This window comes from Hetaerina americana, unplaced genomic scaffold, assembly GCF_022747635.1.
Source record: "Hetaerina americana unplaced genomic scaffold, ioHetAmer1.1.p SCAF_3, whole genome shotgun sequence".
Classification (NCBI taxonomy): domain Eukaryota; kingdom Metazoa; phylum Arthropoda; class Insecta; order Odonata; family Calopterygidae; genus Hetaerina; species Hetaerina americana.
The window spans coordinates 33,777,328-33,803,767 of NW_027286874.1; the positions used below are offsets into that span (position 1 = coordinate 33,777,328).

Here is a 26,440-nt window from a genome sequence, read left to right on the forward strand (position 1 = left end):
CAAAAAATCTTTATGTCAATGAAGACATATTTATTGAAAAATAGCAGATAAAAAATTATGATTAAAGTGGCTGATGTATCAACTGATCCATCATCAATTTTCAATTAACCGAACAGAGATCAGTAATAAATCTTAGGAAGACAAAAATTTCATTTTGAAATGAAATAATGTACATGGTCTGAAATTATATTTGCATTTTGATTATACGGTATCATTGAATAAATTCAAAAATCAGCCAAGAGGTTTTATTTCAAAAGCATTCCCCACCAACAGAACAAGGATTTGGACATAAGTAATTGATAATTAGGGTGATCTGCCCTTTTTTAAACCTTCACATAATTGACTGACGTTCTAGGCTGATATCACTCAATTAAGCACAGCAGAGATATTTAAAATATTTTATTTGTTCAATGGAGTATACAGCAATATATTCATATCTCAAAATTACAGACACATATAAAAGAATCAATCCTCCACAATAGTTGATATTAATGAGCAAATAGCATCATATCACACCATATGACAAACAGACCACATGGAATGATGTACATTTAATTTAAGTCAAACTGCTCGAGCACATTTAACTTATTTTGAGATCAAGAACAACTTTGGTCTTAGCATCAAAGTTAAAGGAGTTCATTCTAATCAAATGGTTCATATTCTGAGCCAACTATTATTATTTCTGACTGAAAATGCAAACAATAATTTGCAAATCCATGGGAAATTCAAAATCAATATTTGTAAACTTATTCAGCAAAGACAGTTATGAAAATCTTAAAGTCTCGACCATTTGACTTTTAACTAGTGTTGAACACCATTTGAAATAGGAAAAGAAATTGGCAGTATTTTGATGAAAACATCCAGAGGAAACTCAGATATCAAACCAAGATAACCTCATGACTTTCCTCACATTAATGAGACACACATTATCGAAGGAAAATTGATCGGCATTTATACAGAGATGACTTTGTCTTTTAGAAACGTTTCAGCACCAAGGAATTATGTACACTCACATCCTCATATAATAACTCTTTTTATTATCTCACACAGCAATCGAGAAGTCTTGTGAAGGGGTTGACGAATTCACCCCACCACCACTTCCTCCATTCCCACTTGGCCTGGACCAGAGAGATGACCGCAGGCCCAATTTCAACTTCTTTAAGGTGTCAATGTCACACTCTGCCTCACTCAGTTCAAGCCTCTCTCCTGACAGAGATGTGTTGACGCTTCCACTGCTATTGTCCCGTTGGTTCAGCTGCTGAGGGTAGCAGAGCGAGGGGGGAACCGGAGGAGGAGGAGGGGGAGGTAGGTGGTGCTGTGGCTGCTGTTGCCCTCCTCCGTGGTGGCCCCATGGTGAAAGGGCCTTGGGCGGGGCCAGCCACCTCCACGTGGATTTTTTTTAAGATTTGTTAGTTGAAAAGTTTCCACTGCACAATAGATTAAAAAGTCTGGGCTTCATAGGCAGATGAGTGATCCCATAAATGCAACTGCATGAAGGGATTCATCACCTTGCAAATTAAGCCTCCATTATGACTACTAACAATGGAAACTGCCCAACTAATAAATATTAATTTTGATTGGTGCAGAGTTCATTAGTGACCCTTGTAACTCTCTCTTTGCTAAAGCTTACAGGTAGTCAATTAGAATAGAAAAGGATATCCTTAAATTTCCATACAGGTACTCTCATATCGTAATTGCAACAACAACAATTTTATAAATTCAGTGAGTTTATATATTTTTCTGATATTTTCTACATGGAATACTACCATATGAAGTTAATATTCAATATATATAAGAAATGCAGTTTTAATTATGTTCAATTATGTATATTTCATAGCAATTGAGAGATTTTCACTTTCAACATTATATCTTAAAAGTATTATATCAGATATTACTATTCCTACTTTCCAATATATCTACTCGGATATTCCTTCTGTTGTCATTCAATTGCTGGCAGCTGCTCATTTTATAAATCAGCAAATACATGCTCCATTGAATTAATAGAATGATGAATGGCCACACACTATCTCATTTAAAGTAATATTCCATATGGCTCAGCCAAGGAGTGGCCATACCATATGGAATTGCGATACTTAGACATAACATGTAATTTAAACAGAGGTTTAGCTCATGTGCATATTACATGTTATATCAAAGTAGCATTTTGAAAATTTTCATTTACAGGTAATTCATTATTTGATATGTCTATATTGTTAGGATGGAAATCAAACTAGAATACTGATCTACACCCATAACCAGAGAAAATCAAGGCCTTGTTTCACCCATAGAGGTTAATTGTTTACAACTCTATCGATTGAGTTCTTCAGCATTTCATCATTAATCGAAAATGTAACTTACTTATTACTAATAAAATTATTATTTCCTATCATTATGAAATAAATTTTAATGTAAAAATGGAATAAAGTCATCTGGAGAGTTTAAAAAGGTGGTCTTCAAAGACCTTGTATATACTAATATATTCACATACACACCCAAATATTCATTGCTTATGCATATATATATATATATATATATATATATATATATATATATATATATATATATATATATATATATATATATATATATATATATATATATATATATAGTTTGTGGGTGTTTTTATTAATCAATAAATGCCTTTGTGATATGAATCCATAGGTACCTTTGTCTTAGGTGTTTGGAAACTTAAGAATAGACCTTGATATTAATAACAACTAGAAAGCATATTTTTGTCAGGGATCACTTTTACATTTAGTGAAACTTTTACCTGTAACCATTTTGAATGATGGCCACACTTTTAAAATATGTTTTTATCAGATCATAGTGTTAAAATTAAGAGTCAAAATGGTCACTAATTCACCATAATTCCATTGCATTCTACTTTGCCTATGTAATATTGAACTATCAACTTGCTAGCACCCAAAATTGAACTACACAGGAAAAACATTTATGCCAAATTCTAAAATTGCTCAAGAACTGTCAAGCTAGTCTTTAATAAAAAAATATATATATATTAACTAAGGGGAGACTTTTTATGGACTTATTTCTTGTATGTAATATGTACATGTATTTAATACAGGACCCCTTATCCAGCAATATCAGATCAAGGCATTTACATGATTTGTGGATTTCCTGGATTTTTATCTTTAATTTAATTGGGAAATATATTTTACACTTAAGACATCTATGTATAATAAAGGCATTAGGCCAGCAAGCTAAGATATAAAAGGGGAATATTACATAGATTGGAATGGGTTCAGGAATACCTGATGTTGAGATGGAAAGAAATTTCAGGAATTTTAAATAAAATAAGGCCATGTGAGTAGAAAACATTTCTAAGGAACTACTCAAGGGTTTATGAATATGTTGGGGCAAGGGCTGTGATGGACTAAATCATAGAATTCATGAAGGAGGAATCCAGCCAGAAGATTTCATCAGATAAGTGATGGTTTCTATTCCAAAAAGGACAGCAACATGTGATGGCTGCCAAACAACATTTTTGATTTTGCATGTATCTAAAGTGGTTCTAAGGATCATCTATAACAGGACAGAGAGGTGGCCTTGAGATTACTCAGGGGATGCTGAGCTTTGGTTCAGGAAGGGGAGAGGTGTGCATGGTACCATAGCAGTAATGAGCTCATCAATAGATAGGGACGGGATGTATTTGTTTGGTTCATAGATTTACATAGGGCTTACAATAATTGCTGAGTACGCAGAAAAATCAGTGAGATTGGTATGGAATAAAAACCATAAACACAGTAATTAACCTGAAGGTCAGTTTGGTAGGTGATGGTAGAGTGCACCCAGTACTAAGCCCGACATGGATAGGAACACATATAAAGGATGAACAAGTTTTCCTTATAAAATTAAATATTGATGAACACTAGAACTTTGACCAACTTTTGGTATACCTAAGGATAAAGGGTCCTGTACTTACTTTAACCCTCCTTCCAGAAAATGGGAGACCACAATAGCACAAGTTGTCATGAATTTTAACCATACTTGAGCCGCTGCAATATTACTTCAATTAATGCAAATGCATTATAATACTTCTTTGCCTTTGATAACTTAATGAAATATGAACTTTTTCAGTCTCAATTTTATAATGACATTAAGAGAATGCAACATACCTTGGACGTCCTCTCCTAGGAAGTGACTTTTGTTCTACCATTGGAGAAATATCAGATGATGTACTTGACTGTGCTCCATGGTATATATAACCTGTTTAATAAGGACAAAAGAGAGTCAGTAAAAAATTAAACAATCAAAACATACTCTGATGTAGTGCAAAAATCAATGAGATATTTCTTCTATCTCAGACACATTCGACCAATGCTATAATTAAAAAACATTGCCAATATAATACTTCAATTCCCACAACAAAACTAAAATGTTAAAAAATATTCCTAAAATACAGTAATTGTCTTACTCTGCCCTCCTCCAGACCCTCCCCGCCTCCTCCTATGCTCACCACCTGGACCCCCTGCACATTCATTTCTATTCCTGCCCTGTGCAGGGCCACCTCTGCACTGACCCCCATCCCTGGTGCCATCAATACCTCCACCACATTCCAATTGGTTGGATGACTCGGTACGGCTTGATGTCAGCTGATCTGGATCTGAATCAAGTGAGTCTGGAGAGTGGAAGCCCTCACTCCCACCAGAGGTCAGCACAGAAGCAGCTCCTGAGGAGGAGGCTCCTTTGCCTTCTCTTCTGCGATGGGTTGCAGGCTACAAAACATTAGGAAATTATGCATTATTGGATTACTATTGGGGAAAATTATGATTACTCAAAATTTTACATGACCACTTCGTAATGTATTGTTTTTAAAGTGCATAAAGGAAATTAAAGCAATTTAAGCAAGACTTAAGATCTATGTTTATTATTTATGGGGTGACAAATGGAGCACTAGTACTGAAGGAATGGACCAAAAATATACTTTTATGTGTATTTCATAAGGGAGCCAAGCAGTAAGCTTCAACAAAAACTTTTTAAAATCTACATCAATGACATGTACAGATATATTCATGTCTAAACTCATTCAAAGTAATGAGCCATCCCCTGTGACATCAGGCATGAGCACTTATCATAAATAACAGTATGTTATTTAAAAGAAATTCAAGGTGATGAAGTGATTGGTACTTATGGAACAGTGACAAGGATAAGATTTATACCTAAATATAATGATATACATATATTTCTAGATAAACATATAAATCATTGGAATTGAATACCTGGTTGGATTCTATATTTAGTATTCAAGAGAGCCTTGAACAAGGTCCCTCGCAAAAAATTGATGCAAAAACTAAAATACTCTTCTTGTTATGCATTATTCATATAGTTGTTATTAATATTTGACCTAAGTTTGCAAAATAACAGCAATCTTAAATTATTTGTAGATGATACAGTGATATACAGAGAAATGAAGACACCTGCAGATATCATGCTGCTCTCCCTGAAAATTTAGACCACATATCAGAATAGTGTAAAGAATGAGGTTTAGGATTTAATATCAGGAAATATGCAGCGCTGAAGTTTTGGAATAATGAAAAGGTAAAGAAGAAGAAAATTATAAAGTACAAGGGAAGAATTAAGCATTTCAGGACAAATCAAATAGTTGGGTGTTACACTGACATCAAACCTTTCATGGAGTACACACATTAGAAGAATATGTGGGTCAGACTTAAAGAAGCTGGAGTTCATTATATGAGTGATAGAAAAAGGAAGAGTGAGGTATGACTTCACTTTAGTTAGGCCAAAATTAGAATATTTGGCAAATATCTGAGATTCATGGGAGAAAATGTGAATTCAAGAGTTAGATAAGGTTCAGAGAAAATCTACTGGTTTGTTAAAATTGCTATAAGAAGAAGGTAAGTATTGTGGATGTGCTGGAGGAATTAAGTTGGCCGGCTCTTGATTCTCAAACAAATCAGGCAAGGTTTTTGAGTTTTAGAAAATTAAAAGAACCCTGAGTTTTCTAGTGACACGGTGGGAATCATTATGGCACCAAATTATATTGGTAGATTCAACCATTGGTATTAAATAGTAGAAATCAATGCTACCACAGACATGTGCTCATTCTTCCCATACATGATATGCAATCAAAACTAAATCAAATCCAAAAACCCAAAAAAATAAATTCTATTTAATATAAAAATTGACTGGATTACTCAAACGCAACAATTAGAGAAGGGTGTATATAGGAATGTTTATGCAAAATTGTTTTTGTATAAGAGCTAACATATATTCAAGTGAATGTGTAAACTAATTACTCTGCACATATTTGCCCTAAAATCCTTGGCCTCAAGCTCTTGTGTGGTGGTGGTTTACAAGGTATTGTGTTGATGTAGATGTAAACATGGTTATTTTCATGCATGTAAAACCTACACACACACGTAATTTGTTGATTAATGACAATAGCTAGGGCAAATAGTAATAGGTTCATTGTACATGACAAAATAATACTGTAGGTAATTATTCATTAATTTATAATGACAATTTATTTTTAATATAAAATATCCTCTTACTGCATATCCTATTTTTTAAATACTTGGAAGGAATTTGACTTTTTAGGAATAAAAAAAATTGCTAGAATATGTTACAATTTTGTAATTAGATAAATTTTGTATAGTTTTACTGATACAAATATTTTTTTTCCAAACATTGTAGCACAACTCACAGTTCGATGAGGTGGTGAGGCACAACCTTCGGTTAAAGGCTGTTCATGATATATGAAGCTATGAAGCAATGTGTTGCTGCAAGGTAAAACTGATGGAGGCATATGGGCATGACCTGAACTACCTCCACCAGTTATATTTCCAGCTGCTGCATCACCAAGATGAAAAGTGGCATAAGGTGATATGTCTTCTGATGTCTCTATAAATATAAAGTAAAAAAGTGATTTAAAACATCTTGGATGAATAAGTAGAAGGATTTAAAAAAGTGAAACTAAACTAATGATGTGCTACTAAAATATAAATAAGATTATAATGGACAATCAATAAAGTGCTAAACTTTTAGAATTCATATAATACCTTACATAATTATATTATAATTGTAATGCAATCTCAGGTTATTTGAAATAAACCAATTCTGTTAAAAATGCATGGACAATTTTTATAGTAGTGGTAAACATAAGTTAACTCATTAAATAAAAGTAAGGTAGCCTACAGAGAGTTGGTATAGTAAATCAAGGCAATGTTAATATCTCTGTTAATGATGTGCAGTTAGCAATGTATATTTGGTTGTCAGGATGAATATTTATTTGCTATGAATCTTCTTTCTAAGTGTAATAATTAAATGAATGAACAATAATGATAATAATAGCCATTCAAAAAGTATAAATTCCTCTATATTATATGGGATTATTAATATCCTAATAAAATAATAAAGGAAAAAATCTCAAAAGGAGCTAAAAAATTATCACAGCATGGAGCATTAAAATTTAACATTTCAATACAAGAGAAAAATATTTAAATGCTTACCTAATTTCATTATCAATACAAAAATCCTATCTGGTAAGTGGAGTAACAACATAATTCTCCCCTATCATTGTTTGTGGAAACCTAATCTAACTCTTCAGGGTAGATGTAATGAAATGAGCCAATGAATGAGGTTTTATTTATTCAATACCACACAGAAATATATTATATATAGTGAAGAACATTAAGTTTGTATTAAAATATTATAAATCTTGGCTTCCGATTTTTTGCAAAGCTCATTCAGTATATCACCCATAAAGCTCCTTTAGTTATTCACCCAGGAATGAACACTGTTGCCTGAATCATTGATTAAACTTTGAGAAGTGACATCAAAAGTTCTGCAATTGACTTCTGGTCCTCTGCTTCCCTTTCACTGGCAACAATATCAGCACCAGGGATGTCCTCAGATCCTCCCCTCACATCTTCCTGAGATGTTTTCAATACTCACAAACTCCTTAAAATAATTAGGACTGTCCATCGCCCATTGCCGGTCTGCCAGAACCATCACCTTCAGTTCTTTCCTCACTCCTGACATTCACGATGCAGAAGCCACCTTTCACAAAACAGTGTTTAATTACTTCAGGCAGAATTAGGTCCCACCCAAAAAAAAGAACATTTCGTATGGCCTCAACAACATACCACTTTCATATTTCTGGAGCCATTTTTTTCTCCTAAACATAGCATTTCTGGATGCTTCTGTAAACAACTTTCAGATAATTAACTATGCCTTGATGTCAAAGATGCTAGAATAATATTTTAAATGACTAGGTTTATGGGTGTTTTTAAGTAAATACATATAAGTGTGCACTATAGGTGTTTGTAACAAGCAGTTCTCCTATTCATTCCAAAATGCCTAATATTTTATCAGTTTTATAAGTCTCCCACTAATCTTCCTCAGTACCATGCATTTTTTTCACAAAAACAGATTGGATTTGTTTCATTTGCTTTTGAAGAATCTATTTATATAAAAGTAAAAAACAAACCCATGAAAAAATCTTGCGTATAAAAATTCACCAATGTAATTGCTAATATAGACAAATTTTATGTACAGAGGGGCAAATAATTCCTTTACCTGTCCATCAATACATTTTCTTTAACAATAAATTTTAAAAGTAGGCCACTTAATGATCAAACCTATAAATAAAAGGGATGTCAGATTAATTTTTCAGCCAGTATCCATTGGAAAATAAATTGCTAAATTGATTATACCTGTGCACTTTTGGGAACAAATTTTTGTGCGGCTTTGATCAAAAATGTTTCCACTGTCTGTCACAACTTCAAAAGGCAATATATAAAAAAGTTAATAGATGGCGAAGTATTGATATTACACTCTCTGATTTCCATTTTCCCTAGCTGTTCACAATTTTTCTGACAAATGCAATTTCAATATTTTAATAAATACCATTCATAACACTTCTTCAGATTTACAATTTCCCTAAATTTGTATGAAATATTATTCAGGCCCTAAGATGCTGAATTGATTCTATAGGTATTTTATATGTTTTTTAACTTAAAAAAACTGCCATCCCCTTGCATCAACTAAAATAATTAGCTATTAGCATTAACTATATGCTATAGTTAAAAACAATATGATATTAGCATATTGTAACAAAACTAGTTTTTAATATTGCCTAACAAGACAGGTTTTATGAATTTAATGAGCTTATCATTCAGCAGAAATATCTAAAGTTGACCATTGGTCATCCACCATAGTGAATCACACATCTCTTGCCTTCTTATTAGGAGGGTAAGTAAAATCTTAGACCTTAGACTGTAGATATTTCTTTACACAATGCTTGTTAAGTATTTGACCTGATTATTTCATAATAGGTATGGTCAAAAACTTAGGACCTTCAGCATTACTGACCTGAATTCATGGAATTTGGATTGGTGTACAATGTAGAAGTTGAGAGTGGTGAATATGACAGGGAAAAGTATAAAGCTCACAGTCATGAACTAAATTGATTGCTTTTCAGCATGACTCATTATCATATTAGATATGAAATATTACAATATGGATTTGAATTTGCCTGAAAGAATGATTTCGATTTAGATGAAAGAAAGGGGCTAACCCTTTAAATAAAACCAATTTTAACTTCTCATGTTCATGGTTATTCAACTTAACATCCTAATATCAAACATCATGGCATATTGCATTATCACAGTTCTTCCCATTCAATTTACAGGGTCGCACCCAAAAGTGGTAGGACTGATTTTCTCTAGCGCGAACCACAAATTCTCTCTGGGGCGGTGGAGGGGGGTCTGCCTGGCAGGGTAAGATGGAGGGGGCTCTTAGCAACAGACCAACACCAACCTCAGTTGCCTGCGGGCTGTCGTTGAGTGAGGATACCGTTTTAGTGAAGCAAGTTTTTTGTCCGCGTCGAAAAACAGAATGAATAATGAATCTGAATTTAGAGCAACGTTATTCCTCCTTGACTTCCACAAATTCATTCAGCAAGCTATCATATCTGTTGACTAACATTTGAACAAGAGCATTTCCTGTTCTTTTGACTTTGAATAACTTTCCATATTTATCAGTTTCTTTTTTCCAGCATTCATTTTAATTCAGTGTATTATGATTCAGTAGTCATTTTATCTTAATCCTCTTCTATGGCACCACATTTACAACTTTTCCAGTTTTTCTTTTTATTTTACTGCCACCATCCATTTCTGACACCTACAGAGGAGAGTACATCATATGTGTACCTTGATCACATGTTCCTAATTTAACGGTTTACTTTCTGCGTTATACATAGGTGTTTCTTCTTGAGGTTTTCTTTGCTTACATCATTCTGCAAATTATATCTTTCTGCACAAACATTTTTTCTCCAAAAAGCACATCGTCATCCACATTTTCATACTTGAGTTTTATATTTGTGGTGAATTCTGTTTTCCAGACCATTTTCTTAGCCTGGTTTGTCTTAAAGTTGTACATTGTCGCCACCTTATCCAAGTGATCGATTTACCACAGCCTTTATCTGCCACTACAACTATACCAATCTGCTTGTACAAAATTCCCATCTTTTCCTTCTTGTTACAAATTTCAGCTCCATATATTTTTTTGCATTTGTCATCATCTTTATGCCAGTCTCAAGTTAGCCGCTTCCAATTTTTCTTCTTTACTATTGTAGCTTGTGGTTTTGTCAATTTCTTGGATCCATGTTAAATCTTCCTTATAACTAAGTTGTGATGATTGCTTTTTCTGCATCTGTGTAGCCCATGTAGATATGGCTTTTAAATCTGTATCTCTGTTTCAAACAAAGGTAGTCAAGTTAGCATTGCCTTCTGTCTTTAAGTTTTTTTCAGGAATTTACAGCTCTGTTTCATAAAATGAGACTTTATATAAGCCTTTAGCAGAATGATATCAGCCTATCCCCACTCCCATCCATTTGTAAATCAATTTTTTCATTTTTCTTTTACAAATTCCCAGATTTTTAACACCATTTTAGTCCTCTACAATTATTATGTTGTATTCTCCTGTCATTTCAATAACTATGTTTATTCAGTCATAGACATTTCCTGATTCCTCTATAGATGTATCCAATACAGGCAATGCTCATTTGAATCACTATAGAATCAAGATGCTTTCTTGCTACCTGATGCTATCATGGTGATCATTTTGTGGTTCTGCATCTTATTTTAGCTCTTGTGAAGCATTGTTCATACTGTTTCATTTCTGAATAGATCTAGTTAATAAGATCCTTGAGATACCAATCCAAAAGCCTCCTTTTTGGGTAATTTTATTTCATTATCAATTCTCTATAAGTTCAAAGCATTCAATGCTCAAGGTTCTGATCCTTAATCTATTAACCTAATTTACTAATTCCCTTGCTCAAGTGGTCCATAACAGAAGATTTGAAAAGAGGGCTTGTTTAACCCAAGTTTATTTTACTTGAAAGACATCACTTTGCATTATGTGTTACTGGGGATTTAATGATGCAAACAAAAGCAAAATATGGTGAGATGCTTCTGCTTCTTGGGATAATAATTTGATATCTTCCTGCTGTGATTCATATTCCAATACAACTCCTATTCAAATAAATGTTACCATTCCTGCAGCTAAATGGTGGCCATGGTAGTTCAGTGGGTCAAGTGCTGGGCAACTAAACATTGAACTTGGGCTCAATTCCAGGTTGTGCCTCTGGGCAGCCCCAAATCATTGTTCAAATCTTTGTTCAGCTTTCCAAGTTGAATGATTTTATACTCATCAAATAGTTCTGGGAAATCATAGACCTATCAGAGAAAGATGCGAGAATTTCACATGCTGTTGGGATTAATATTAGGTGAGCTTCATCAAAAACTAACAAATCAAAATAACTTTCAAGTGGATTATTGTGATCTTGGCTGCAAAATTACTACTGGCTATTGTAGTATTTGCTTTCTGTTACATGAAAGAGCTGCTTCTGACTCCCAGAGTAATTGACAGATTATAGGTAGGCATTATCCAAGTGACTTCACATCAAAGGATTCATCGGAGATAAATGAAAATTTATAAAACACAAAAGCATATTTTTACAAGCTCCAAGCTCTACCATTTACTGTGTCTGAATGCAAAATCTTTCTTCTTTTCTTGTATCTTTATAACTCCAAGAGTTAGAGGGTAATCTTAGATAAATGTATAACTTTGTAAAGATGAGGCTAGGTAAACTTGGAAAATTTCCCTTGAGTTAAAATAAATTCTTTTTGCAATGTAAGTTCCAATTACTTTTCCCCTGGATTATCAGCACTTCCTTGGCTCCAGTGCATTAAATAAATCTATTATCAAGACTTAATATCATATGCTCATGTCCACCAAGTGAAGCTATTAAATATAGCCAACTACTTACTGCCACTTGCAGTGGGTATGGTAGAAACAAAGAGTCACTCTGCTATGTTTGCTCTGAGGATATAAATTTCAAGTTTATATGCACAAAAGAGAGAACTAAACCTTTATAGCAAGAGAGTTGAAAATCTCATTAAGATATTTACCAAGGGATTAATACATATGTCATTTTGTAAGTCATAATATTTCCTCCATTCTATTCTGGCTTTCTGGTATCTCCTCTCATCTATTTCAAAGGAAAATTTACAGAAAAGAGGATGCAACAGCTTAAGGAAATATTATTTAATACAGTTAGTCAAGAAGTGAGATGCTTATTAATTTATGGTCTCATCTTTGCACAGAAGGAAACAAAACCATAAATATGAGTGTTCTGAAAAGCTTTCGACCTAACAAAGATACAAGACATTTTTTCTGAAATTTTTGAGGTGGGAAACTTTTCAGACCACCCTTGTAAACTTTCATTTACATGAAATTGGCTTTTCTACAGTGAGGACTCTGGAATAATGTCAGTTGTGTATATATACAAACATATAGAGGGGTGTGGAGTAATTTTAAGGTAGTAGGTAAGGTAGTTGTGTGCGCACTGAACAAAATACACATTTCAAAAGTCTGATCAAGTATGAGGTTACACACCAAAAAATAAGCAATCCATTGTGGTTTTCTGTTTAAGAAGAAATAGTGTTAGATGTTTCACCATAAGTAGTAAACAATTGCATAATTTACTAATGGGTGTTGGCATGTAGCTCTTAGGAGTCTTAGGAATACATTAAAAATTTAAAAACATATAGCCAATCGCTTTATGTCAGCATTGCATTTTTACAATTGAAAAAAAATGCAGATAAACTGATTTACTTGATTTACTAAATGATTGAAAGGAGCAACCATTAATTCTCATCATTTTCCAAAGGATTGAGATATAAATAATAGCAAAAAGGCTGAGAACCTCAGAAGTCATATTCTTAAAATTGTTATGAACTGTAAAAATATTATTTTTTAAATTTTAATGGAAAGAATATTTTTAATGCTGGTTTTTATTTGAATATGTGTACACACTATGCATTCCAATATGCTTATGGTAGAGAGATAACACAATGAGCAATAAATCAAAGTGAATGAAATATTAAATTCAAGGTTATGCAATTGTAAAAAAAAGTTGGAATTTGAAATTGTATTTATATTTATTACATGCTGCATAGTGTACCGCATGGGATTTATGGACAGGTATGTTCCTTATTTTCAATATTTTGAAAATACTGAATTACTCTAATTTAATAATACTAAATAAATCTAGTATTTTTTATAAAACCTACGTTTTCATTTTTAAATTTACAAATATTTTTATTTTAATAAATGCATAATATTCATATTTTTTCTTCATTCATACATGTGTATAAAAAAATGCTTGTTTTCAAATATAAGATGCAGTAAATACACTTTTAAGGGGGTGGCCACACAATTTTGCCGTGTCCTCAAGCTTTAAAATTTTCCTTAAGGTTCCTTAAAAAAGGCCTTTTAAAAATGATTTTTTTATATTTTATAGTACCAATATATATGTCATTGATATAAATGATACTTACTTCAAGATTCAAATGTACATTTGTTGTACTGTCCAAATTCACCCACCAATTAATATTCGTCTAAGTTATTGCACTCAGGCCAGGGAAAGCCATAATGCATAAGCATTAATTTCAAGTTTCTCTGTTAATTAATGTATATGAATGTAAGTGGACTATTAGCTCGAAACTCAACAAATGTTGTAATTAGGAATTAGCATCAGGGTTCCTGCCTTTGGAGTATTATACAAGTCAGATATCTCCATCTACTTACCCTCTTATGCAACAATGATTTAACATTTTTATCAGCTAATGATCCTACAAGATTCAAACATGAGGATTCTAGGTATTTTCCTTATTTCTACTGTACACTCTAACCTTGAATAATCTATGCAGGTAGGTAGGTACTGACCGAAAAAATGTAGGGCAACATGCCAACTTCAAATATTTAATGAGTGAAATTATACACCAAGAAATACAGTACGCAATTGTACTTCACCTCAAAATTAATATTAACATATTTTAAAGTAAATCAAATGCTGTCCCTAACTAATACATATATAGAACTGATTGAATATTCCACTGTATCTAAGTTATCAAGTTGATAAATAAAATTATCATCACAATTACAAAAATAAACCCATAGGCAAAATTAAATCTACAGGTGACTCAGGAGTTAAATAGAATACACAAACCTGGAATCTTGTCTACAGTGGCAGATGAGGAAGCTGCAGCCAAAGCAACTTTATGTATGGTGGCATAGTAGGCTTGTTCAGCAGCACTACAGCCAGAATGCTGTTGCTGTTGTTCACGGATTTGAGTTTCTGCATTTTGTTTGTTATCCATTGTGGCAGATGTTGATAATGATGATGATGCTGCACCTCCCTTAGAGGATAAGCATTGAGAGTGTTCCTCCGTAGCTGCAGATGACTCTTTCATGAAGAAATGAGAAAATTAAATATTGAGCCAATTGAAAAGTATCATTATATGAAATAAATTAACATTACCTTTTTGAGAGATCTCTTAAGTCTAAAATTAGGATAGTAGAGGTAAATTTTATGCAGAATATTATAAGTAAAGAGTATCTTTCAAATGAGATAGGTACCTAGGTATCTGGAAGAACTTGGGAATATGTACTTTACATTATAAATACTTTGGCTCACAGGATCATCAACTCATTATTCAACTCTATAATGCTGAAAATCACATTTAAAAAATATACATATATACTTAATATAACACAAATAGAATAGCAACATTTAAAAGGATACTCACTCCGTAAATTGTTCGAGCTTTCGGTGCTCACATAGGCATTCTTCAAGTGAGACTCCCAGAGTCCTTTTGAGAGTGTCCTTTTAAATGTTGCTATTCCATTCTATTTGTGTTATATTGTGTCAGTTCACCCAGCACTAAGCCCGATGGCATGTGAAATTCACACATCCGGGTAGGGGGGGGCCAGTTCCTTTCCTGGTACCGGTTATGATTTCATAGGAAGATCTGTTACCCAAAAAATCCCGTGGAGCTGAGGGTGCGCAGAAATCAAATCTGGGTCATCCGGTCAGTAATGCAATGCTCTACCCCTGGATTACCGTGACCAATACACACACATACAGAGCATGTATGTGTGTGTATATAATTAATTTGGTGTTGGCTTTGAGCCAATTTAAACCAACTTGAACCTGCGGTAAAAAGTCAACATGTTTACATTTCCGTCATCTTTCATTCAGCTGTGATAGTGAATATAGGGCTTATAAATTGTTTTATTTAGCGGAGCAGTGATAAGTATCAAAATAAATTTAAGTACCTTGATATAATATATGTTAAAACAGAATCAGGGAAACAAAAAATGCCTACAAAGAGTTGTAATTTAGACAGAGAAAACTAATAACTTATCTAAGAAACCGAGGTATTGACAGCTTCACATCCAATGATTACTTGATTCAACCTAAAATAATAAAACCCAGGAATTTTATAAAACATGTGCCCTCTACTCAATGCTCCAACAAGTTCTCTTTGCCTTTGGGAAAGGAGACTCACCTAAGAATACTGATAGAAAAAATGTATGTGTTGACAAGCCATTGTATGTAGAATTAATGTACATGGAGAAGGTCTTTGATAAGGTCAAGCTGAACAAGATTTTCGAAATTCTCTGAAGTATGGATTACAAATAAAAAAGAATAACTACCAGCTGTACAATAACTAAGTTCATAATGCAAAAAAATGCATGATAAAAATATAAATAAAAAATAGAAGAAAGAGACAAAGATTTAACCTCTCAATAGAAACATTCATCATCCTGTATACATTGAAGATACTACGAAAAAGAACCAGCCATGGTGGTGAAAGGGCTTAAAGTAAATGGGAAATACATCAACATGTTCGATTTCATAGATGCTATTGCAGCAATGACAAAAAATCCCAAATACCTGCAGGCAGAGAGCCAAGTATTAATGGGATATAATGTGAAAATCAGCATCAATATAACTAAATCCTAGAATGAAAGATACAGGCAAATGCTGCCTCAATAGGATAAAAATTAAGACTGAGAGGAATATTTCATCTACCTTAGAGCCCAAATAACATGGGATGGAAAGAGCTAAGGATAGCTCACCACTAAGTTTGAGCTATCCTTTGCTTGATATCTATAAGCAAATGATAACTAACCACTGAGAAGAAACTAATATGTTCCAAGAAGATAAGAATACAGATGTGAAAATATTTTGTGAAAGCAAGTGTCAACTTTGGCATTATAGACACCGACCATTGGAAAAGCAGACATGAGATGAATAGAATCCTTAGAAACTTGGTGCTGAATGCAAATAAGGAAGATCAAATGGAAAAATAATTTAATAAAAGAATGAATGTAGAGAAAATATAAGGGAGGAAGGTATTACAGAGCAAAATAGAAGAAAGAAGAACCAGGAAGTTTGAGCACACCTTGGGACATAATTGGTAATTGGTGTGTTGGTAATATATGGAAAGGGTAATAGAAGGAAGGCAGTATAACAAATACCAAAATCTCACAAAGATATAGGCCAAATAAAGAGAAAGGTTAGATCGAAGACCCATCTGGGTAGGAGTCAGCATTACATGGAAAGAATGGAGGGCTGAAGTCATCCTACGGTATGTAGGACTATGCTGTGATTTACTGCAACCTGATATCTAATTCTTGATTCAGCTAGGGATAAACAGTAAGTAAGACTTCTTTTATCCTCAAAATCAACTGATTCTGTCACACCTCAGTACATAAGCTGGTTACATACTTACATGGAGATTTTTCATTAAAATCTATTGCTACAGTTCTACCTACTTAATCATACCTAAGAATAAAACTCCTCAGGTGAAGATATATACTAGCAGTAAAAATATTCATGATCAAGTTTACATTAACTCACTGTTTTTCCAGCATAGACATGCAGCAGCACCTGCTCCAAGAAGAGCCATGGTTGACACAGCAAGAGGAGCAACAACTCGAACATCAGTGAGCAATGACTGCTTTCCTCCACCAGCACCATCTATCCCAAACCCCCCTGCTAATCTAACCAGTTCTGGAGATGGAGACACTTAAAATGAAGATTTAAAATATTGAAATGCAAAAGGAACTTTCATTTGTATTTTTTGTCGAAGAGTTAAAATTATTATTGGTAGTTAAGCATGTGGATTATTTTACTGATATTAAAATGATTCATAAACCAAAACAATCCATGTATGATTAGAAATACAGTGATTTATTGTTTATTAGCAGTATGTACCAGGTTAGGATAGGTTTAATAATGTCAAAATAAAGTTTTATTCCAGCATTAATAAACATGGAACAATTCCACAAAGTTTTGCCTGAAACAAATACTTAGGATAGGTTATTAATGGGCTTAGGTACTCGGTACTACTGTACTTCTAAGCCCAGGTATATACCAACATATATCCTTAAAACCCATATTAATTATTATAATAACTCATTCTTTAGTTCTGAATACTTTCTACTTCCCTTAATTCCATGCAAAATTCCTGTATTTCCTTCCCTCTACCTATCTCTCCCATTTTTCCCTCTATTACAGTCTTCAGCATCCCATTGCGACTCATATTTCCTGCATCATCTTGCTGTGCCTCCTTCAAAATTTTCCGCACAAAATTTTCTTTTTTTTTCATACCTGGTACTTAGTTTGTTTTTTAATATCTTATACACGAAGGTGGTCTGAAAAGTTTATGACCTATCAAGGATACAAGACATTTTTTCTGAAATTTTCTGAGGTAAGATACTTTTTAGACCACCCTTGTAAACTAAAATTTGATGAGATATTTTATTCAAATATAAAGTTGTTGACTATCAGGTTAAATATTAAATTATGTTATGATATTTTAAAAATAAATGTATAGTTTAGCTCATTAACATATTTAGTTTTTAAACATACTTCGTTGAAAAAAGCTTTAACTGACAAAGTGAATTACTGTAGGAGTTAAAAATTTCCAATGAACACTAAATTTTATAACTAGATGTCCCAGAACATATTTGGGTGATCAATTGAACCTTTGTTACCACGGATAATAATATCTTCAGACTTAAGTAAAGCTTTGTTTGACTCATCTGGGTGAAGGGTATTCTAGCATGGCATTCATATTTGGACTGATCCACTGCTACCCTTAGTAAATTTTACGAACATTGGCAGCTTCATATTTTCTGAATTTAGAATAAAGCCATTATGTATTTTCTTCAGTTTCTGTGGAAAGTAATTTATGCCTTATTTTTCTTTATTATGCCATATTTTTTAAATTTCTATGGAAAGCAGTGTATGCCTTATTTTTAAGGGAAATTTCTTTACTACCAACTATAGTTAAATTTTGAAGTGCATAAGATTTATGCTGCTCATATCTTAGATTTTTCAATTTCTTGGTTAACCTTTTCACTTGAATTTAATTCCTCTATTCTTTTTAAATCATAAAACCCCAAAGGAAAATTGCAATTGAAAATATGTGAGCAGAAGTTTTTAAAATTGAGAAAAACTTAGCATCAGCATCAACACATGGGTTAGCAGTAAACACCAATCTACAAATGAAACTAAATTTACTATTTTTTCTGCCATCTAGCATAAAAGATAACTATCACCGATGTTGGTTGAAGGCTTGATATTGAGTTGCTACACATTTCATCAATTGGAACAGAGAATTCTAATCCCAAATTATCAGAAATACATATGTCAAGAACTTCAGGGCTGAAAAGATAGCTGAAAATACAAGATGCATTATATTTTCAATGTGAGATTAATGTCAACAGGGAAGAGTTTTGTAACTTATAGGCTGAAAGATGAAAATTAGTTTTACTGGGACAAAAAGTTCCTAGTTGACAGAAAGATCTATATTAAGATCAGCAAAAATACGATTTTCAGCACCATCATTAAAAAAATAACAAAGAACTTATTCATGAAATTCTAGAAGACTTATAAATCACCATTGGGAGAACTGTAGATTGATATAAAAATAATTTTAAATTCTTTAATAATTTGCTTCAGTGTTTTCAAAATGTTACCAAAAATCATATAAAAGTATGTGTGTGCAGCATGACTAACATACATAACTATAACATATACTACATATGCAACTATAATACAGCACATGTATGGTGTGATATAAGCAAGTATTACCTAAATCTTCAATCAAAATTTCAAAAAGGAACATTATTGAAGTAAAAGCTTATTCTCAAAAAGTTAAAAATGATTGTATTGAATATTTTAACTTCATAAGGAACTTTCAAATTAGTTACCTAGAAATTGTACAATTTATTGAGTTAATTTAAAATCTAATCCACTTTTATACCCCATGATTGATGAAAATACTTACCTCCATCTTTGGTAAGCGTGACAAAAGTGAACTCTGATGTCGATGATCCAGCCATATTATGTGCTGTTATTCTTAAGCGATATACAGAAGCTGGGTTCAGACGTGATAGTGTGTAATGCCGGCTGGGTTTTACATCATTAGAAACTAAACAAAAGAAAGCATATTTTTATTTAAAATAAAATTGGCAACAATTCATTTAACTAATACAAAAAATTTTAAAATAAGTTAAGCAGTGAAAGATATCATAAACACGCATCCCAAAAAGCAGAGATTATTTAATATAACCATTATACATTAGGATTAATATTTCTTGATTCATATTGCTGTACAGTGATTGCTATATGTTTAATATTAGCAAAATTACGGTACATATCAATTACTTTTCCTTGATAAATGGATGAGCCTTGATATTTATAATCGGAAACATCATTTACCTAAATTCCATTGATGCTGATTGATGGGGCGATTTTCTATGACAAAATACATTATTGGGCACCCTCCATCTGGCCACAAACGCAATCGAATTCGGACAGCTGTGGAATTGGCTGTGAGAAAAGCCTTTGATGTAGGAGACTGTGATGCTGTTTGGGTAGGAGAATATGCTGGCACTCCTGGAACCTCTCCTTGAGTGCGTGCTATTAGAGAAGCACTAGCAGGACTAGATCCAACTCTGTTGTGTGCAGTGAGGAATAGATGATAACTAGTCCCACAGGAGAGACCCTAAAAATTAAGCAGAATAAAAACATTAAAAAAGGCTGACAACCACTAAACACTCAAATGCAGACCAAATGTAGTAGTTATGACTGAAAAAAATAGTTCTGCATTTTCTTGTTTATTTTTGCATGTTCTACTAGGGATTGAAAAGCACATGGGAGTTTTTATCATTTACAAATATGCTCACTGAATTAAACTTTTTTGAATGATAATAAAGTTATATTACATCACAATAAGCCTTACTTTAAGTTGGTATGAGGTAGAGTGGCGAGGTATTTGAGACTCTTCCCATTCTCCATGGTTTCTTCTGTAATTTAAAGTAAATCCTGTCAATGGAGCAGCTCCGGTGTCACCAGTTTTCCAATGAACAACTACACTAGATGTTGTGGTACTTGTGACATACACGGAGGGAGCTCCTGGGGGCACTGTTGAAAAATAAGTATTGCTTAGAAAGTTCTGCATTTTGATAATATCATTCATCATGCATATAGACTGAATGGAGTTTTACCATTTAAAATGAAAAATAGAAGCTTAAAGACAGCCATAAATGTTCTGTCAACATGTAAAATATTTATTGCATTCAGCTTCTTAGTAATGAAGCTATACATAAGTTGTGAATTATAATTTAAAGCATTAAGGAATTGGATAACAGTCTAAGCAGAGTCTCTTGCTGAAATAGTGGTAAATCAACTTCAAGCATGAAATTGTTTAATGCCAGAACACTGAGAAGTAGATAATTGGCATTTTTTTATTTTTAGAATGATATAAATCTGTCCTTTTTGAAAAAGTATCTTGTGATTGTGTGGCTTTTAGTCATTTCTCCAATAAGGTAACATTTTATAGGTTAATTTTTCAGGGCTAATGTTGGCTAATAGTGATTCCACCAATAAAACTGGAGGGAGTTAAATGACTAAAGCTCTGCTTTAACTGGGTGTTGTGAATATTTATTGGTGTTAGAGGTGAACTTTACTTTGAAAACAGCCCTTCAGGTACTAAATAACCTACTTGCTATGATATTTTATGCACATTTTTCATAATCTACTTGTGTTACTGATTCAAACTCAGTTATTTACATATGTATATAAGTACCCAGTTAATATAATCTCTTGTATAATTATTTGTAAGCTGTTTCAAGTTGCTAAAATTTTATTAAAAAACAAATAAGTTAATGGCAATTGCACGGGTTTGTAGATTGCTAGCTGAGTTTGAGTATTCTAATGTTATGAAATTTCTCTCAATTCCTATAATACCCTTTAAATGAGTCAAAAACTGAAATTTTTACCATGGACCTACCTTGAACTACTAAGGAATAGTAAATTGCATCTGTTCCATCAGAATTTTCAACTCGGCATGTGTAGTTCCCAGCATCAGAGCGGTGTAGATCATGAATGGTTAATGCTCCATTACCTTCCTTTACTCTAATTCTTCCATGGCCAACAATAGCTGCATCTCCAGTAAAATCAGTTGCTCCCAGTGATATTGGATAAGACATTGAAGACTGAATTGGTACTGAATTTACAAACCAAGTTCTGGGAAGCTGGCCAGAAGCAGAGGAAGCTGGTGGGGTCCCCACCGCCAGGCATTCCAAAACCACTTGATTGCGCCATGGTTTGACAACCTGCCCACCAAAGGAATATATCCGAGCAGGAACTGAAAAGTAGGAAGATACCCAGCCTTGGAGCATAGACAGTATATTTTCCCAGTCTGAGCATGTTTTCTACATATTTATTCAAAATATTACAGAGTAGAGTAGATTGCCCATGCTCACACAACAGCTATAATGTGTATCAAGTAACTTACGTAGTAACTTATCTAAACTAATTATGTGAAATGACATTCTGAATAATAGTCAATACTATTACAAGCAATTAACTCAAGATATTTTGCCCAATAATTTCTTAAAGAAGAATCAGTCATTTTATTATCCCATTCATTTTCTTTCATCTGCTTTCTGTTTACCACTCAAAATAAAGATCAATAAATACATTGAACAACAACATCTGTGAAATCTTTCTCAAAGGAGACCCTTTTGAAAGTTAGAAAACACAGTTAACAGCTATTCTAAGGCATTATTTCTTCGTATTTGATGTTGAGTCAAAGTTCAGCTACATACATTAATTTGTGCATTTACGTTTTCTACTTTGGGTACCAAATATAAATAAACCTAGCTTTTCCTCGATGTATTTATGTTCCTTATTTTACTTTCCTTTTCAATTTGAAAAATCTAAGAAATAATTAATCATATGACATGTATAATGTATACAATTTATTTGCCATTGCCCGGTTCAGCATGGCTTTCTATAATTATCTTTTTCTATTATTATTTTGTCTATAATTATCTTTTTTGGAATACACACCAAAAGATTAAATTTCAGCTTCTATCTACATACCTATGATTTTACAGTCAAACTAGTAATATGACATTTGTATGGTATGCCCAAAATATTTTCTGTAAATAAAATAAAAATCTCTTTTTTTTGTCAAGAGGAGGAGCTTTTTCATATCATTAATATTTCCTTAAATAAAATGAATATTAGATGAAAGAAATTTGGTCTCATGGGTCCTCAACAATAAAATTAATATCTATCTATAGTATGTCTACTAACTCAGAAATTCTGATGCAAAATGTTTCATTACAAAAAACTTAATGTCAGCTCATGAAAAATATTTTTACTTATTACATTGTACGAAATTAAAACTTCCACCTGAAGCTAAACTGACTGTGCATTCATTGAATGGAAGTATTTTCAGCTCTCAAATTCAATACTTTAAAATCAGCATTTAGCCAAGAAAATTATGGAAAGAGCATCTGCTAGCAGAGTATGGAAACTAACCTCTTGCAGTTGGTACCATGGAGGCCACTCGAGTGGATCTACCTTCCCCAGCACGAGTAGTTGCAGTCACCCAGAAGGAATGCTCCACTCTTGGTGCAAGCCCTTTTGCTTCAAATGATGTATGAGTCCCTGGGAGGCTACGTTTTCCTTGCTGACTTCCTGAACTGGCAGCTCCCATCGATCCATCACCAATGCCTCTGCCAATGACTCCACTTCCATCCACCACCCTTATCAGTAAGACATATCAAGTGAGTATAACTAGAGATAAATCTTAGTTATATACAATATAAAAAGCTTTCGTATTTTTTTTATTAAATCAAATTTTCTTTATTATGGTGTTTGGGGCATTCTTAAGAATCCACATGATATCAAAGTGCTCCATATAAAATGTCAATGAACAAAACTATTCAGACATCATATAAGTAACATTTAAGCCTGGCAGGAATAAAAATAAGTGCCTGACTGGTTTTTTAAACAGGGGCTTACCTATGTTGCCATTATCATTTTGCTGAGAGTTGACCATAAGTAAGAAACAAAAGAAGTTTGGATAGTTATCACAAAATAAATTTGCCACATTTACAAGTACATGCATATTTCTATGCACACCTCTTTGTATTGACTAATCTCTTTAGCATTGATAACATTGTCAATCAGTGGCAATACATTATGCGAATCAATCATTGCTTAAATATAGTGACTTATTAGGGATGACTATTTTGTAAATTTTATTTTATATACAATGTTTGAACAGTTGTAAAAATTAATGGTATTTTACTGCAAATATGTAAAATTTAAATAGATAATCTAGATAGTTATGTGCCCAAAATTATTAGTTTCTGTGAACTAAATAAGCATATGTGTAATGAGCAGCTATTGGAAGATATCATATTTTACATCTGTTTTTCCATGATGCGAAGGCTTAACTGCTAGCTTAATGGCAGGCAAATGAGTAGATAGAAAAGAAGCAATAATGTTATGTCTCAATGATATAATATGTGGTAAAGTAGATAAATAAATTGATTGTTTTACCTTGGAAGTAGTAAACAAACAACACGCAAGAATAAAAATTTAATGGATTATTGTTAATTATTTAAAAAGATTGTCCAACCATAATTTGCTTTTTGAAATAAATATATTTAAACCAAAATGCACACTTATATATTTTATGAATTTCAAAACAAGTGTTACATAGTTTTCTGGTGTGAGATTTAATATATTAATTTAGAATGCCTGGGCTAAGCTAACCATCAACAATACTTAATGATGCCCCATCACTATTTTATGTTTTTAAATTTAATATTTTCATTACAATGCTTTGGACAAAGTATATAGTTTTGGATATTTCTAATTATTTTGAGCTAAGTTGTAAACGGATGTACTCAAGCAAATTACAAAAATTAAATTTTTATTTAAGGCACCAAAAAATAAATCCAGAACACTAATCATTAATATTTTTTTTAAGTGATCAAATAAGGTTTGAATGAAACAAAAAGGAACAAATAAATGCTTCTAGGATTTTTGTCATTCCCTAGTTCATGGGCAAGAGATGGCTTGTGGTGCTACTGCTGCAAATGCTCCGCTAATTAGATTGGGCAAATTTTATATGAATTTGTGTATTTCCTCAAGTAAAAGTAAAATAATATCAGAGCATGGTGTGCAATATTAGATCAAGTATTTATTAAATAAATTATACCTATATCACCAACAATTTCAAAACAACTATTTAGAATCAGTAGTGGTTATCAGAGTCTCTGATATCTAAGATCTCCAGCCCCAATAACTGTTATTATCTTCAAATATTCATGCATGAGAAAAAAAGCCCTGCTTTAGGATCAAAAAGGCCTCCATATAAAATGAGTAAAAATTAAAAAGACTCATTAACATAAACAAAAGTCACAAATTTATGCAAATCTGAAAATTAAAAGCAGGTAATTGACCATCACTGGCCATTCTAGTGTTAAAAGTAAAATTAAAAAATGCACAGAATTAATAACAGATATTTTAACTTGGAATTGGAATTACGGCATTCAAAAAAATTATTTAAACTGTATTTCACATTGATTTACAATGACACACTGGATTTAAAGTATTATCATCGTTTTTAAGGCCTCCATAAAATCTACATGTAGGCGGGTAACTCATTTACATTGCACAGAAATTGGTAAGAATACCTACCTAAAAGGAAGAGAAGATTACCAGTGGAATATCAGATGGATGGAAGGCTAAAATCAAATGAGAGGTATGGAATGGAATAAAATTGCAAGTGGCTGACATTTAAAAGTTAAAAGAATAATGGGCCAAGGGAAAGGGAGTTACCTAAAAAATCAAGTATGAAAATCTGCTCATGCACAAAATAAAGTTTGTCGGGTAATGATATTTCATTCCAGCATGCATTTTTTTATTTTATTTTCAAAATGGCAAAAAACAAATTATTTTTAAGCCTACTTTAACTCTTACCGATTATAGAGATTGTATTTTGTTATGACTCCATTTGGTTCTCTTGGAGGGAGCCATGACACAAGCAGAGACTGAGGTGAGCTAACAATGACTTTTATATCAGCAGGTGGACCAGGCACTAAAATAAGAGATAAGTGTTTGAAATTATTAAAAACTAATAGCACAAGTGAAATTTAAAATGTAGCTTTTCTTCTTTGTTGAATACCATATTTAACGCTTTCACTGCTGTGAACGTACCTAGTACATTCGCATGGCAATCTGCTGAGAACGTATCTTTTCAACTTTTGTGTGGTGCACTATTATACTATGGAATTTTATTAAAATTATATTTTTCAAAATAAATTAATAAAAAATTACCATGAAATAAACAGTGAATCTATATTATTATCAAATCGATATCCTTATTTTCAAGATTATTTTATTAGTTCGGTAATAATAAAGGCAACAGAGAAACAATATCCTCCCTTTTCAAAACATGTGAGGAGCAGTTTTCCAGAGAGTGAGCCACACTAAGAGGACTAATGGCTTTTATGATGCCCTAAAGCTTTGATTTATGCCAACTAATTCAAAAGTCAGTAATCCATAAAGCATTTATGAGTACATTATAACCAATAATATTTACTCAAATCATAATTTATCTCATTTCAACTGAATTAAATGTACAATAGTCAGGTGGAAGAAGGGAGTATTAAGTATCAATCTCACTCAAACAAAGTAGTTGAATTAATAAATTAAATAAATATT

At 32.7% G+C, this 26,440-nt stretch overlaps 1 protein-coding gene across 1 annotated transcript in view; it reads right to left on the reverse strand.

Moving 5' to 3' along the window:
* Positions 1–384: 384 nt before the first annotated feature.
* Dscam2 (Down syndrome cell adhesion molecule 2) overlaps positions 385–26,440 on the reverse strand; it is a 429,928-nt gene continuing 403,872 nt past the window's right edge. Inside the window, exons 23-34 of the mRNA XM_071587152.1 lie at positions 25,697–25,814; positions 23,240–23,466; positions 21,699–22,055; positions 20,649–20,830; positions 20,126–20,411; positions 19,692–19,835; positions 17,255–17,422; positions 14,555–14,791; positions 6,683–6,879; positions 4,433–4,733; positions 4,134–4,224; positions 385–1,382 (exon numbers count right to left, since the gene is read on the reverse strand). Coding sequence (XP_071443253.1) covers positions 1,043–1,382; positions 4,134–4,224; positions 4,433–4,733; positions 6,683–6,879; positions 14,555–14,791; positions 17,255–17,422; positions 19,692–19,835; positions 20,126–20,411; positions 20,649–20,830; positions 21,699–22,055; positions 23,240–23,466; positions 25,697–25,814 — 2,648 coding nt within the window. The 3' untranslated portion in view covers positions 385–1,042. The remainder of the gene's footprint in view (positions 1,383–4,133; positions 4,225–4,432; positions 4,734–6,682; positions 6,880–14,554; positions 14,792–17,254; positions 17,423–19,691; positions 19,836–20,125; positions 20,412–20,648; positions 20,831–21,698; positions 22,056–23,239; positions 23,467–25,696; positions 25,815–26,440) is intronic.